The 14,671-nt window shown below is 44.3% G+C and overlaps 1 protein-coding gene across 1 annotated transcript in view; it reads right to left on the bottom strand.

Annotated features, from left to right (window-relative positions):
• Positions 1-14,671, bottom strand: part of LOC112215160 (transcriptional activator GLI3) — a 180,563-nt gene that overhangs the window by 19,682 nt on the left and 146,210 nt on the right. Inside the window, exons 5-7 of the mRNA XM_024374105.1 lie at positions 12,820-13,025; positions 9,056-9,211; positions 2,033-2,234 (exon numbers count right to left, since the gene is read on the bottom strand). Coding sequence (XP_024229873.1) covers positions 2,033-2,234; positions 9,056-9,211; positions 12,820-13,025 — 564 coding nt within the window. The remainder of the gene's footprint in view (positions 1-2,032; positions 2,235-9,055; positions 9,212-12,819; positions 13,026-14,671) is intronic.

Raw genomic sequence — 14,671 nt, 5'->3', positions numbered from 1 at the left:
TACATGACGGCAGGGTAAAGTGACTAAGCATCAGGATTATAATAAGACTAAAATAAAGAACTGAGTAGCAGCAGCAAATGATGGGTATAAAAGTGTGTGTGTGTGTGTGTGTGTGTGTGTGTGTGTGTGTGTGTGTGTGTGTGTGTGTGTGTGTGTGTGTGTGTAATGTGTATGTAGGTATGTGTGTTTGTGTTGTGTTGGTCTGCGTGTGTGTCTTATGTGGTGGGTTTTGTGTGTGAGTGAGTGTGTATATGGTTGTATATATAGTCTAGTGAGTGTGTATATGGTTTGTATATATAGCCTAGTGAGTGTGCATATGGTTTGTATATATAGTCTAGTGAGTGTGTGTATGGTTTGTATATATATCAAATCAAATCAAATCAAATTTATTTATATAGCCCTTCGTACATCAGCTGATATCTCAAAGTGCTGTACAGAAACCCAGCCTAAAACCCCAAACAGCAAGCAATGCAGGTGTAGAAGCACGGTGGCTAGGAAAAACTCCCTAGAAAGGCCAAAACCTAGGAAGAAACCTAGAGAGGAACCAGGCTATGTGGGGTGGCCAGTCCTCTTCTGTCTAGTGAGTGTGTATATGGTTGTATATATAGTCTAGTGAGTGTGTATATGGTTGTATATATAGTCTAGTGAGTGTGTGTATGGTTGTATATATAGTCTAGTGAGTGTGTATATGGTTTGTATATATATTCTAGTGAGTGTGCATATGGTTTGTATATATAGTCTAGTTAGTGTGTATATGGTTGTATATATAGTCTAGTGAGTGTGTGTATGGTTGTATATATAGTCTAGTGAGTGTGTATATGGTTTGTATATATATTCTAGTGAGTGTGTATATGGTTGTATATATAGTCTAGTGAGTGTGTATATGGTTTGTATATATAGTCTAGTGAGTGTGTATATGGTTGTATATATAGTCTAGTGAGTGTGTATATGGTTGTATATATAGTCTAGTGAGTGTGTGTATGGTTGTATATATAGTCTAGTGAGTGTGTATATGGTTTGTATATATATTCTAGTGAGTGTGCATATGGTTTGTATATATAGTCTAGTTAGTGTGTATATGGTTGTATATATAGTCTAGTGAGTGTGCGTAGGGTCAGTGCAAGATAGTCAGTGCAGATAGTTTGCGTACCATTAAATTACTATTTCACTTACATCATCGGTGAAGTCAACATCCAAACCTCCCACTGCTCACCTTCACATAGGCTCTCTCTATAAACATAGGTAGCTCCAGGTAAACACAGCTCCTATGGTTCAATAGCAGTCACGCATGGTGGGGCTCCATCCATCCTGCCTCCTTGATGCCTGCTCTCAGCCTGGCTCCATATGTCTGCTGATCTTATTACCGGCCCCGAGTGGAAATCAATGGGCCAAGACGCATTTGGGGGCCCATCTGCTTGTCATATCACTCATCAGTCTGGAGGCCCTGTCATTGGCCCTGTCACTGGGGCCACAGAGGCATGTGATTGATCAGGTTGTCCTTCCAGATCGCTGATCAATGGCTATGACTAGGGCTATGGATCTACCTCTCTCTCTCTCTTTCTCTCTCTTTGTCTTTCCCTGTCATTTCGGTGTGTATTAGGGGAGTGGTGTTTGGGAGGGTGTGTGGATGACTGACACATGCCACCGGGGACGCTGGGTAAATAGGGGGACAAGGCCCACCAGGAGGGGAGAAACACGTACGCACGCCCATAATAACCTCACTGGTCCACCACATCCTAATACAGCCCCCCACCGTCAGTAGACCAAAGTCCCACAAAAAAACACCTCTGCCCCAGGCCCTCCGTCCCACTCCATCCCCATACCTACATCGCTCTTCAACGTTAAGCGTGATGAAGTCATACGTTTGTGTGGAATGTTGGTTGTCTTTATCATCCCATACATAACTTTTTCCAGAAACCCCCATTGGAAATTATTCCTGCAATCAGGAAGGTTTAAACAGGAAATCATGGAATCCTCCAACCAAAATGTGTTTGAAAAAAGGTACTGGAATTTTGCAACCATGATCCCATACCTGATGGCCCCGGCCGAGAGGTGTCCGTAGGAGCCGCTGGTGGAGGAGCTGGAGCGGGAGTTGTTGAGGATGGTGACAAGGGAGTTGGGCGAGTTGCGGATCATGGTCTGCAGGTCAAAGCTGTGCTCCGACAGGGGAGAGATGGGCAGGGCCCGCTTCCTACTTGGCCTTGCCGTCAGCCTGGGGCTGGGGAACCTGGAGCCTGGAAGAGAGGAAGGCAGTAGAGTAGACAGTAGAGACATTAGATGCAAGAAGTTGTAGTCTACAGAACCTCTCTGGATAGAAACCTAGTATGTGAAAGAGATAGTGATTTATCTATTGTGTTTAATCAGATTCAATTTTTTGTATGTTAATTTGTGGCTTGACTTATTTTTCATAGATTTGAGTGCTTTTATAGCATTGTAGCCTACTTCTAATTTAACAATAGACAAACATAGAGGGGCGGTAGAGTGAGCTTCACTGCCTCAGAAACATTTTATTCAATCCAATCAACAAACAAAATGTCTTCTAACAAATGGCAAATTTGAATGAAAAAGTGCAACTGTCAATGGATGAACTTCATACAAGACAACATAGGGGTGCCTAGTATGTCAGAGCACTTTACTGACTGGGTTATGGCAATCAAGTATCTAATCAAATCTGATGTGCCTCCTTATTCAAAAGCAGTCAATGTTGAATGGAAAAGTGGCTTTGAAAAAATACCAAGCAACCAACAACACAAGCTTTTTTCTCTCTCTCTCTCTAAACACACAATGAGATGCAATGTTGCCTTTTCACTCTGAGATGTCACAAGACAGGGGGAAAAACAGAAGGAAAAGTAAAGAAGTGAAGGGAGGAGAAAAAGGATAGAAAAGACGCTGAGGGGATGTTACGCTTTGTGAGTGAACTGACACAATGACTTTGTGACAGAGTAGGTCGGGAAAAAAATGTCAGCTGTTTTTTCTTTTTTCGTGGGCAAACAAAACCAGCTTACGCAGCCCCTGTACTCCCTCCCTTTTCCCTCCCTCCATCCTTTCTCCCTCCCTTAAATTCAAACACTCACTCTTGCCTGACACATCCAGCGATTACAGAGGCTTCCATTCACATGGAAATCAGTCGTATGATTGTGTGTGTGTGTGTGTGTGTGTGTGTGTGTGTGTGTGTGTGTGTGTGTGTGTGTGTGTGTGTGTGTGTGTGTGGTGGAGTTCCTGGCATACATACGCCTGTGTTTGGAGCATGGCGCTCCAGGGAGAGAGGAGGGAGGAGGAACACCCCTCTACATTGTCTCTGCTCTGGCCTCTTTAGAAAACATGCCTCTCTCTCTTTAATGTCTCAGAGAGGGGATTTGGGGGGGCAAACACACACTCACACATACAAACACACAAATCCCCCTACGCACATACATACATACATGCTCACATTTGCCATTTGAGGAATTTGTTCCTTGAAATCTGACTCAGTTTTATCATCCAGTTGTACTCACACAAACACTGCATCTCACACACCTGCAATAACCACACTCCTCAATCAAACTTCTACCCCCTGGTTGACCTAAGACACGCCCTCCCAAACCATACCTCTCTATGACAAACCTCCTAAAAACCACGCCCCAGGTGAGGGACTGCCTCCACTTGTGGAGAGTTAGAAGGGGGGAAGGAACAGGGGAGGGGGTAGAAGAGGGTAGCTGTCCCATCACAGCTGGGCCTCCTGGGAGTTATGTTTATTAATGCTGCAGCCAAATGATAAATCAGCCAACCAGGAGGAGAGGAGAGGGAGAGGTAGAAGAGAGGGAGAGGGGAGCGCCTTGGCCCGTAACAGGGTAGCTGGAGTGTCCCTCTAATTTCCCTGTGATTTATGGACGGGACGGCTGGTTAGGTACAGCGTCATTAATTCACACGAACAGGACAGCGAGGGCCCAGACAGGCTGGACTGACTGGTGGCAGTAGAAAATAAACCAGGAGCCTGGAGCCCAAAAGCACAACAACTCCTAACCCACACAGCTGAGTTAGGGACACCTGAGAAGACCCTGGCCCTCTCACAGCACAGCACAGCACAGCACAACTCCACACCCCTTCTCTCCCCCTCTCATTTCCTCCTCTCGTATCCTACACGATCATCATAACCATATGAAAACTAAATAGGACACAGCTATACTGTCCAACAACTAATCCACTCCCTCAACAGGACTGAATAAAATAAAATACTGTTCGAGCAATAGTGGGAAGGACAGGATGGGATCTTTTTTTCTTTTTTTTTTTTTTTTTTTTTTTTTCTCCCTTGTCTCATCGCTACAACTCCCGTACAGGCTCGGGAGAGACGAAGGTTGAAAGTCATGCATCCTCCGATACACAACCCAACCAAGCCGCACTGCTTCTTAACGCAGAGCGCATCCAACCCGGAAGCCAGCCGCACCACTGTGTCGGAGGAAACACTGTGCACCTGGCAACCTTGGTTAGCGTGCACTGCACCCGGCCGCCACAGGAGTCACTGGTGCGCGATGAGTCAAGAATATCCCTAACGGCCAAGCCCTCCCTAACCTGGACAACGCTGGGCCAATTATGCGTCGCCCCACAGACCTCCCGCCGCGGCCGGTTCCGGCCGGTTGCGACAGAGCCTGGGCGCGAACCCAGAGTCTCTGGTGGCACAGCTGGCGCTGCAGTACAGCGCCCTTAACCACTGCGCCACCCGGGAGGCTGGATGGGATCTTTTGATCAGTAAGCCTATATTTTCCTCAGGTAATTTTTTTTTTTATTCTGATGGGAAAATAACCAAATAGCTATTTATATAGCCCAAATACAGATAAAAGCATAGCGCTACCTAAAAATAGCTAGCTAATTACACAATAGGCCATTAAAGCCCCAAACAGCAAGGGCAGCGCTATTGTTTCATTAGTCTCTTTCCTAAGCTAATTACATTGATGTGAATTAGACTGACTGAAACTATGCTAGCTACAATGCAACTAGACCACATTAACCACGCACTCCTTATGCCTTTTTTCTCCTCTAAAATCTATATATATCACAAAGGAAGAGCTTTTAAAGTGTTAATTTTCCTGGCCTGCGTGTGGAACACATTGCTGAAACGCAATGAGTTACAGTGCCTTCCAAAAGTATTCATCCCCTTGGAGTTTTTCCTATTTGCTGCATTACAACCTGTAATTTCAATTTATTTTTATTTGGATTTCATGTAATGGACATACACAAAATAGTCAAATTTGGTGAAGTGAAATGAAAAAAAAAAAAACTTCTTTCCAACAATTCTAAAAAATAAAAACGGAAAAGTGGTGCGTGCAAATGGATTCACACTTTGCTCGCCCCTAAACAAAATCTGGTGCAACCACTTACCTTCAGAAGTCACATAATTAGTTAAATAGTGTGCAATCTAAGTGTCACATGATCTGTCACATGATCTCAGTATAAACTCAGCATAAAAAGAAACGTCCTCTCACCGTCAACTGCGTTTATTTTCAGCAAACTTAATGTGTGTAAATATTTGTATGAACATAACAATATTCAACAACCGAGACAAACTGCACAAGTTCCACAGACATGAAACAGGGGTCAAAATCAAAAGTAACAGTCAGTATCTAGTGTGGCCACCAGCTGCATTAAGTACTGCAGTGCATCTCCTCATGGACTGCACCAGATTTGCTAGTTCTTGCTGTGAGATGTTACTCCACTCTTCCACCAAGGCACCTGCAAGTTCCCTGACATTTCTAGGGGAATGGCCCTAGCCCTCACCCTCTGATCCAACAGGTCCCAGACGTGCTCAATGGGATTGAGATCTCGCTGGCTCTTCGCTGGCCATGGCAGAACACTGACATTACTGTCTTGCAGGAAATCACGCACAGAACGGGCAGTATGGCTGGTGGTATTGTCATGCTGGAGGGTCATGTCAGGATGAGTCTGCAGGAAGGGTACCACATGAGAGAGGAGGATGTCTTCCCTGTAACGCACAGCACTGAGATTGCCTGCAATGACAACAAGCTCAGTCCAATGATGCTGTGACACACCGCCCCAGACCATGACGGACCCTCCACCTCCAAATCGATTCCGCTCCAGAGTTCAGGCCTCGGTGTAACACTCATTCCTTCGACGATAAACGAAAATCCGACCATCACCCCTGATGAGACTAAACCGCGACTTATCAGTGAATAGCCCTTTTTGCCAGTCCTGCCTGGTCCAGCGACGGTGGGTTTGTGCCCATAGCCGATGTTGTTGCTGGTGATGTCTGCCTTATACAACAGGCCTACAAGCCCTCAGTCCAGCCTCTCTCAGCCTATTGCGGACAGTCTGAGCACTGATGGAGGGGTTGTGCGTTCCTGGTGTAACTTGCGTAGTTGTTGTTGCCCTCCTGTACGTGTCCCGCAGGTGTGATGGTCAGATGTAACGATCCTGTGCAGGTGTTGTTACACGTGGTCTTTCACTGCGAGGATGATCAGCTGTCCGCCCTGTCTCCCTGTAGCGCTGTCTTAGGCGTCTCACAGTACGGACATTGCAATTTATTGCCCTGGCCACATCTACAGTCCCTATGCCTCCTTGCAGCATGCCTAAGGTATGTTCATGCAGATGAGCAGGGACCCTGGGCATCTTTCTTTTGGTGTTTTTCAGAGTCAGTAGAAAGGCCTCTTTAGTGTCCTAAGTTCATAACTGTGTCCTTAATTGCCTACCGTCTGTAAGCTGTTAGTGTCTTAATGACCGTTCCACAGGTGCATGTTCATTAATTGTTTATGGTTCATTGAACAAGCATGGGAAATAGTGTTTAAACCCTTTACAATGAAGATCTGTGAAGATATATAGATTTTTACAAAAGATCTTTGAAAAACAGGATCCTGAAAAAGGGACGATTCTTTTTTTGCTGAGTTTATATACACCTGTTCTGAAAGGCCCCAGAGTCTGCAACACCACTAAGCAAGGGGCACCACCAAGCAAGTGGCACCATGAAGACCAAGGAGCTCTCCAAAATGTTGTGGAGAGGTACAGATCAGGGTTGGGATATAAAAAATATCCAAAACTTTGTACATCAGACGGAGCACCATTAAATCCATTATTAAAAAATTTAAAGAATATGGCACCACAACAAACCTGCCGAGAGAGGGCCACCCACCAAAACTCACAGACCAGACAAGGAGAGCATTAATCAGAGAGGCAACAAAGACACCAAAGATAACCCTGAAGGAGCTGCAAAGCTCCACAGCAGAGATTGGAGTATCTGTCCATATGACCACTTTAAAACGTACACTCCACAGAGCTAGGCTTTATGGAAGAGCGGCCAGAAAAAAATAAGCAAACACGTTTGGTGTTCGCCAAATGGCATATGGGAGACTCCCCAAACACATAGAAGAATGTATTCTGGTCAGATGAGACTAAAATTGAGCTTTATGGCCATCAAGGAAAATGATTTGTCTGGCGCAAACCCAACACCTCCATCACCCCGAGAGCACCATCCTGTGGGGATCATGCTGTGGGGATGTTTTTCATCGGCAGGGACTGGAAACTGGTTAGAATTGAAGGAATGATGGATGGCACTAAATACAGGGAAATTCTTAAAGGAAACCTGTTTCAGTCTTCCAGAGATTTGAGACTGGGATGGAGGTTCACCTTCCAGCAGGACAATGGCCCTAAGCATACTGCTAAAGCAACACTCGAGTGATTTAAGGGGAAACACTTTAAATGTCTTGGAATGGCCTAGTCAAAGCCCAGATCTCAATCTAATTGAGAATCTGTGGTATGACTTAAAATTGCTGTACTTCAGCGGAACACATCCAACTTGAAGGAGCTGGAGCAGTTTTGCCTTGAAGAATGGGCAAAAATCCCAGTGGCTTGATGTGCCAAGCTTATAGAGACATACCCAAAGAGACCTGCAGCTGTAATTGCTGCAATGGGTGGCTCTACAAAGTATTGACTTTGGGGGTGGTGAATAGTTAGACACTTTCAAGTTTTCTGTTCTTTTGTCTTATTTCTTGTTTGTTTCACAATAAAAAAATATTTTGCATCTTCAAAGTGGTAGGCATGTTGTGTAAATCAAACAATACAACCCCCCCCCCAAAAAAAAATAATGTAATTGCAGATTGTAAGGCAACAAAATAGGAAAAATGCCAAGGGGGTGAATACTCTCGCAAGCCACTGTATTACCAGCAATGATCACAGCCGATTGTGAAGTAGTGAAGAGGTAGCATAGCCATGGCATCTTCTCCCATTTGAAACCGAGGCCCTAATTGTTTTGTTTCACTCTATTAATCTTAAGTGTTGATACAGAAGAACGAATTTCTTCCTGTGATGATGAATGGTGGGACATTCCAATTCCCACTTAATAGCAATTAATTTTCAAATAGGCGTGCAAGTTTGGCTAGTTTTAATTAGTTTGTTCGGAGGAATGGGGGGAAGGATGAGGGGGGACTTCACCCCGGATTTCCATGAAAGCGGTGGCTGGCTGACTAAATACCTTCTCATCAAAGGGAGAGGGGTGAGGCTGTCCGACCTTCCCTAAGATTCAGTGTGCATTTCATTTCCTATTTACACTTTAAAATAACTCATTAGCATAAGTCCTCTGCACAGGCACGCCTGAGCCTGGCACATTAAGACAATGGCTCATTTAAATCATGTCAATTTAGAATCGCTAGCTAGTCCCTCCTCATTTGGTAGGATTGTTGTTTTGCTCCATGTAAAACAGATTGTTGTATGGTGCAGGGAAGTAATGTTGTAATCTATCTAGAATACTCCGTTTTTTTAAACACAAATACAGACACCCCCACCCCCCCACATACAAACAAAGTAATGAAATAGTCGTTTACAGTGTATCCCCTATATTCATTTAGCATATGATTTAAAAAAATAATAATAATAATATATATTGTATACTTCAGCAGAGACACACTTTGAAATGGATAGTTGTTGGCTCAATGACTGGAAGTCTATGGGAACCGCTAGAATGTCATTGCACTAATGCTAGTAGCAACCCCCCCACCCCACCACTGCTGAAAAGAATCATAGGGGAAACACTGAGTTTGCATCAGTGTCTTAAACCCAGTGCAGTCAGACTTACTCTCCATGGCCTGTAGATACTCCATGTGCAGGGCGCTGCTGGTGGCTCCGGCCGTGGAGGCCACAGAGGGTAGGAGGTCCGTGTACGGGCTACGGTGGCCTGCCAGGAGAGCCATCTGGTGGTAGTACTCTGCTGTGGTCAGGCCTGTGTGAGGGGCTAAGGAAGAAGAAACAAAGAGAAAAGAGAAAAAAAAAGAGAAGAGAAAGAAACAGAGAGAGACAGAGAGAGACAGAGAGAAAGAGACAGAAAGAGAGAGACAGACAGAGACAGAAAAAGAGAGAGACAGAGAGAAAGAGAAAGAGACAGAGAGAGAGATACAGAAAGAGAGAGAGACAGAGAGAGAGAGAGACAGAGAGAGACAGAGAGAAAGAGAAAGACAGAGAGAAAGAGAAAGACAGAGAGAAAGAGACAGACAGAAAGAGATAGAGAGAGAGAGAGAGAGAGAGAAACAGAGAGAGAGCGAGAGAGACAGAGAGAGAGAGAGAGAGAGAGAGAGAGAGAGGCTGAAAGAGCAAGGAAAAGAGACAGAGAGAGAGAGAGAGAGAGAGAGACAGACAGACAGAGAGGGGGCAGACATGCATGTTAGGTGAGATAATGACTTGTATAACACAGCAGGAGAGGCCTGCAAAACCTACAACCGCTAAAAATATATGTAATGTAGTGAGCACATTAGCAACACTATCACATATAGATTGGAAGAGAACAGCTGTATGGGAAGCATGACTCTGAGGTAGTGTAATGTACTACAGGTCTCAAATGTGATTCCAAGCTGCTTACTCAGAATTTACACTACTGTATGTCTTGGTTTTAAATGTATTGTTCATTCATGCAGGTATGCACATCATATTTCATCCTATGTTGTTTGCCAATGGGTAAGTGTGTGTGTGTAGAAGGGGTGTTAGGGGGTGTGTGTATGTGGAGGACATGTGTGTGTCCCTGTCCCTCCCCCCCCTCTGAATATGTCTCTCCTTACAACCTCTTCCCTTAGTTATAGAGCGCTATAAGTCCTTGAACCGTATCCTAAAAATAAACATCTGGCATTGTGCTTCCATTTGCATATATCCCAACCAAGAAAAAGACAGAAAGAGTGGGAGAGAAGAGAGAGAATAAAAGACTGACACTGTGGTTTTGGATGCATATATGGAATCAGTTCAGCCCCACAAAGTGTTTTCTTCCCATTTTAAAGAAAGGAGAGAATAAATAAATAAATAAAACGCAGGATGAAAAGATCTCCTCAGAAGGCCGGCTCGTATGCCTGGCAATATGCATCGCTGATTGGTTCAGTGAATGAAAGAAGAAATTTCCAAATTAATTTGATTTGGGTATTATGTCTTAAGTGGAGGGGGGAGTTTCTTAATTGTCTTTGTTGTTCCGCTTTAGCTTTACTTCTGCATTCAACTGTAATGTGCCTCATTCTCTATTTGTGCGAAGAAAGGGCTCTGCGGAATTTCTAAATCAGAAATGCTGGCATGGGTAGCGCCATCCCGGGGGCAAGGGGGTGGGGAGCTTTCAGTGTGGCACTTGACATGGAAGAGAAGCAGCTCAATGTGCCTCAGGAGTTGGTGGTTGGTGGGGCCACAGGGCCCTCCTTCAGAGCAACAATGGGATAAGAGAGGCAAGTAGTATATGACTGAACCACACCAGAGAAGAAGAGGAATGAGAGGGTGAGAGAGAGTGATGGGGGGAGGGGGGCAGAGAAAGCAAGAGGTAGAGCCAGAGAGAGTGAGAATGCAAGGGAGGTATACTGTAGATGAAAAACAACGAGAGATAGGTGGTACTAAATCTCACCCGCTTCAAGTCTCCATACAATTCTGCTAATTAATTCATCATTATTCAAATGTATTCCAGTAAAAAAAATCTGTGCAGATGATATACTAACAACATAAAGGCTGATAGGTTAATTAACTATTTGATCGCTAAAAATAGTAATTACTTGCCTCATTTCATAATTTAGCACATGCTGTAATAGGTTGATGTATCACAGAAAGCGTTTTGATGTAAAGCAACGCAAGTAGAGCATTTCCTTTGTAAAAGAGAACCTAGGACTAAAAAGATAGGTGTAATTCAAGTGCCCACTTTCTAAGGCACAGAGAGCAATGCATGTTGGGAGGAGCGGGAGACGAGGACGAGAAGTTCCTGCATAGAGGAAGTGGCCCCTTCTATCCACCTCTTCATAAAGGCACTTGCAGACAAGGTACAGTATGAGACCAGTACAGCTCTAATAGGACCTCTAGCTGAGAGAGAGGTGAATGGAGGGACTTAGTTGGAGACCCTGTCTATGTCTCAAATGGCAACATTTTCCATATATAGTGCATTACTTTTGACCCGAGTCTTACTGGTCAAAAGTATCACACTATTAGGGAATAGGGTGCCAATTGGGACACAAGCTATCATGGCTACAGCAAGAAAGTAGTTACAGTTCCCATGACAGTTGCCAAACAGCCTGAACTGAACACCACAAAATATTTGTGTTTAGTTTAGTATTATAACAACGGCATAACAATGTGGTCGTATAAATCTATTAAACTACCTCAAATGCAATCACCTCAACTTTTCCTTGAGCAGAATGGAAACCAGCCAGCCAAAGCTCAGTCCAGCTGTGATTACAAACAGCCCCTGGGAGGGGTGGGGAAGGCTGGCCTTATTCAGTAATTGAGCTCTAGGCTTCAATTAAAGGTCCAGGCCAGGAGGCCGGAGCAGAGCAGCAGTGCTGAGGCTCTTTAAAAGCAGCACACACACAAGACTGTATCTCCAGACCCATTGTAATTGATTAACCAGTCTGTCTCCATCACAGGAGCCAAAACGGTCCCTGCAGGACAACGTGGGTGCGTCCCAAATGGCACCCTTTTCCCGTTATAGTCCACTACTTTTGACCAGAGTAGAGCACTACATAGGGAATAGGGTGCCATTTGGGACACAACCCATATGCCTCCCCCCTTAACCCTCCCTGGTCCTCCACTCTCCACCACCGACCCTGGCCTTGAACCTGAGCCTCCCTCTACGTCCGTCTGTCTATCTGTACTGTATGTGACCGCCGCTCTATGATGCGTCCTCCAGAGGTCCACTGACATGATCCACAGATCAAAGAATAACCTCCCTCAAACAAGCCTCCCTACACACACACACACTCAGACATATTCATGCGCAGTCACACATAAACACAGAAAGAGTCAGACACTGCACATGCTGCACACAGACTTAAAGAAAGTCACATGTGCACGTTCCAGACAGACACATGCACGCACAGACACACACAGTTCAAATAAATGAATGAGGTCACCTCTGTCATGACCTTCATTTGACATGAAGCACTTCGTATTAGGGATCAAACCTAAAGAGATCATAACTGAACACTCTTATTGCACTAGCTGAACATATTGGTCAACAACAAAGTACATTATTATTCTTCAAAATGGGGACTGAGGGGCCTTAAGAGAGAGGGAGCGCACATCTGTGTGATACAGCACAACTGCATTGTATTTACTACAGCTCTGGGATTTATGCTCAAGTGAAAGACAGATTACAGAAGAGTATGTAGTACGTTTATCTTATTCAACTCCATATTATGGGACTCTGTGTGCCTTAAAATAATACTTGACTGTATGGGGACTCATGAGAGGGCGAATGCTTGTTCTGGGTCCCAAATAATAACCTATTCCCTATATAGTGCAATACTTTTGACCAGTAGTGCACTATATAGGAAATCAACAGACCCTGGTCAAAAGTAGTGCACTATATAGGGATTAGGGTGTGTGGGGACTTACCGTCTGCAGGGCTGAGGCCCCTGGCTGCAGAGATCATAGAAAGTGAGGGACTGGAGTGAAGTGAGCGGATGTAGTCCATGTAGGGGTTGATGTAGGGATGTGGTGGGTTAAAGGGTGACTCGGCCCCCACGGAGGGGTTCCGGTGGGGCGAGATCCGGATGAGGGAGATGTCAGAGAACGCCGGACTGCCGGCCAGCGAAGGAGGCCTACACAGACAAATGGGGAGAAAAAAATAGAAGAAATAAGTACATACTGTATGTACAGTTGATCTAAGATCAGGTTCATTTCATGACAGAACCATTATATTTTAAAAGTGTTACCTTCAAACTCAAGGTATTGTAACAGCTTTATTGTAAGTAAAGAATATGTCTTACGAGACTTGTAAAGCAATATCTGTCTATCCCACAACAAGAATTGTGAACCATACCAACACACAGTACCAGTCAAAAGTTTGGACACACCTACTCATTCAAGGGTTTTTCTTTATTTGTACTATTTTCTACATTGTAGAACAATAATTAAGACATCACCACTATGAAATAACACATATGGCATCATGTATTAACCAAAAAAGTGTTAAACAAAATATATTCAAAATAGCCACCTTGCCTTGATGACAGCTTTGCACACGCTTGGCATTCTCTCAACCAGCTTCATGAGTTATTCACCTGGAATGGTGTGCCTTGTTAAATGTTAATTTGTGAAATTTCTTTCCAGAAACTTTAACATTTGTAACAAGCATGATAACAAGCATATGGAATCATGTCGTGACCCAAAAAAATATTTTATATATTTTATGTTTCAGATTCTTCAAATAGCCACCCTTTGCCTTAATGACAGCTTTGCACACTCTTGGCATTCTCTGAACCAGCTTCATGAGGTAGTCACCTGGAATTAATTTCAATTAACAGGTAGGCCTTGTTAAAAGTTAATTTTTTGAATTTCTTTCCTTCTTAAATGCATTTGAGCCAATCAGTTGTGTTGTGACAAGGTAGAGGTTCAGTCAAAACTGAACATTTCAAGAACTTTGAAAGTGCAGTCGCAAAAACCATCCTGCACTATGATGAAACTGGCTCTCATGAGGACCACCACAGAAATGGAAGACCCAGAGTTGCATCTGCTGCAGAGGATAAGTTCATTAGAGTTACCAGCCTCAGAAATTGCAGCCCATATAAACGCAGTCTCCTGTACAGAGGAGACTGCATGAATCAGGCCTTCATGGTTGAATTTCTTCAAAGAAACCACAACTAAAGGACACCAATAATAAGACGAGAATTGCTTGGGCCAAGTGACACGAGCAACGGACATTAGACCGGTGGAAATCTGTTCTTTGGTCTGATGAGACCAAATTTGAGATTTTTGGTCCCGACTGCCTTGTCTTTGTGAGGCGGTTGTGTGGTTCCCACTGTGAAGCATAGAGGAGGAGGTGTGGCTGTTTGGGTGGGCTTTGCTGATGACACTGTCTGTGATGTATTTAGAATTCAAGGCACAGTTAACCAGCATGGCTACCACAGCATTCTTCAGCGATACGGCATCCCATCTGGTTTGCGTTTAGTTGGACTATCATTTGTTTTCCAACAGGACAATGACCCAACACACCTCCAGGCTGTGTAAGGGCTATTTGACAAAGAAGGAGAGTGATGGAGTGCTGCATCAGATGACCTGGCCTCCACAATCCCCCAACCTCAACCCAATTGAGAAGGTTTGGGATAGGTTGGACCGCAGAGTGAAGGAAAAGCAGCCAACAAGTGATCAGCATACGTGGGATCTCCATCAAGACTGTTGGAAAAGCATTCCAGGTGAAGCTGGTTGAGAGAATGCCATGCGTGTGCAAAGCTGTCATCGAGGTAAA

Source organism: Oncorhynchus tshawytscha, linkage group LG16 (assembly GCF_018296145.1).
Source record: "Oncorhynchus tshawytscha isolate Ot180627B linkage group LG16, Otsh_v2.0, whole genome shotgun sequence".
Classification (NCBI taxonomy): domain Eukaryota; kingdom Metazoa; phylum Chordata; class Actinopteri; order Salmoniformes; family Salmonidae; genus Oncorhynchus; species Oncorhynchus tshawytscha.
This window is presented reverse-complemented; position numbering and strand designations above follow the sequence as displayed.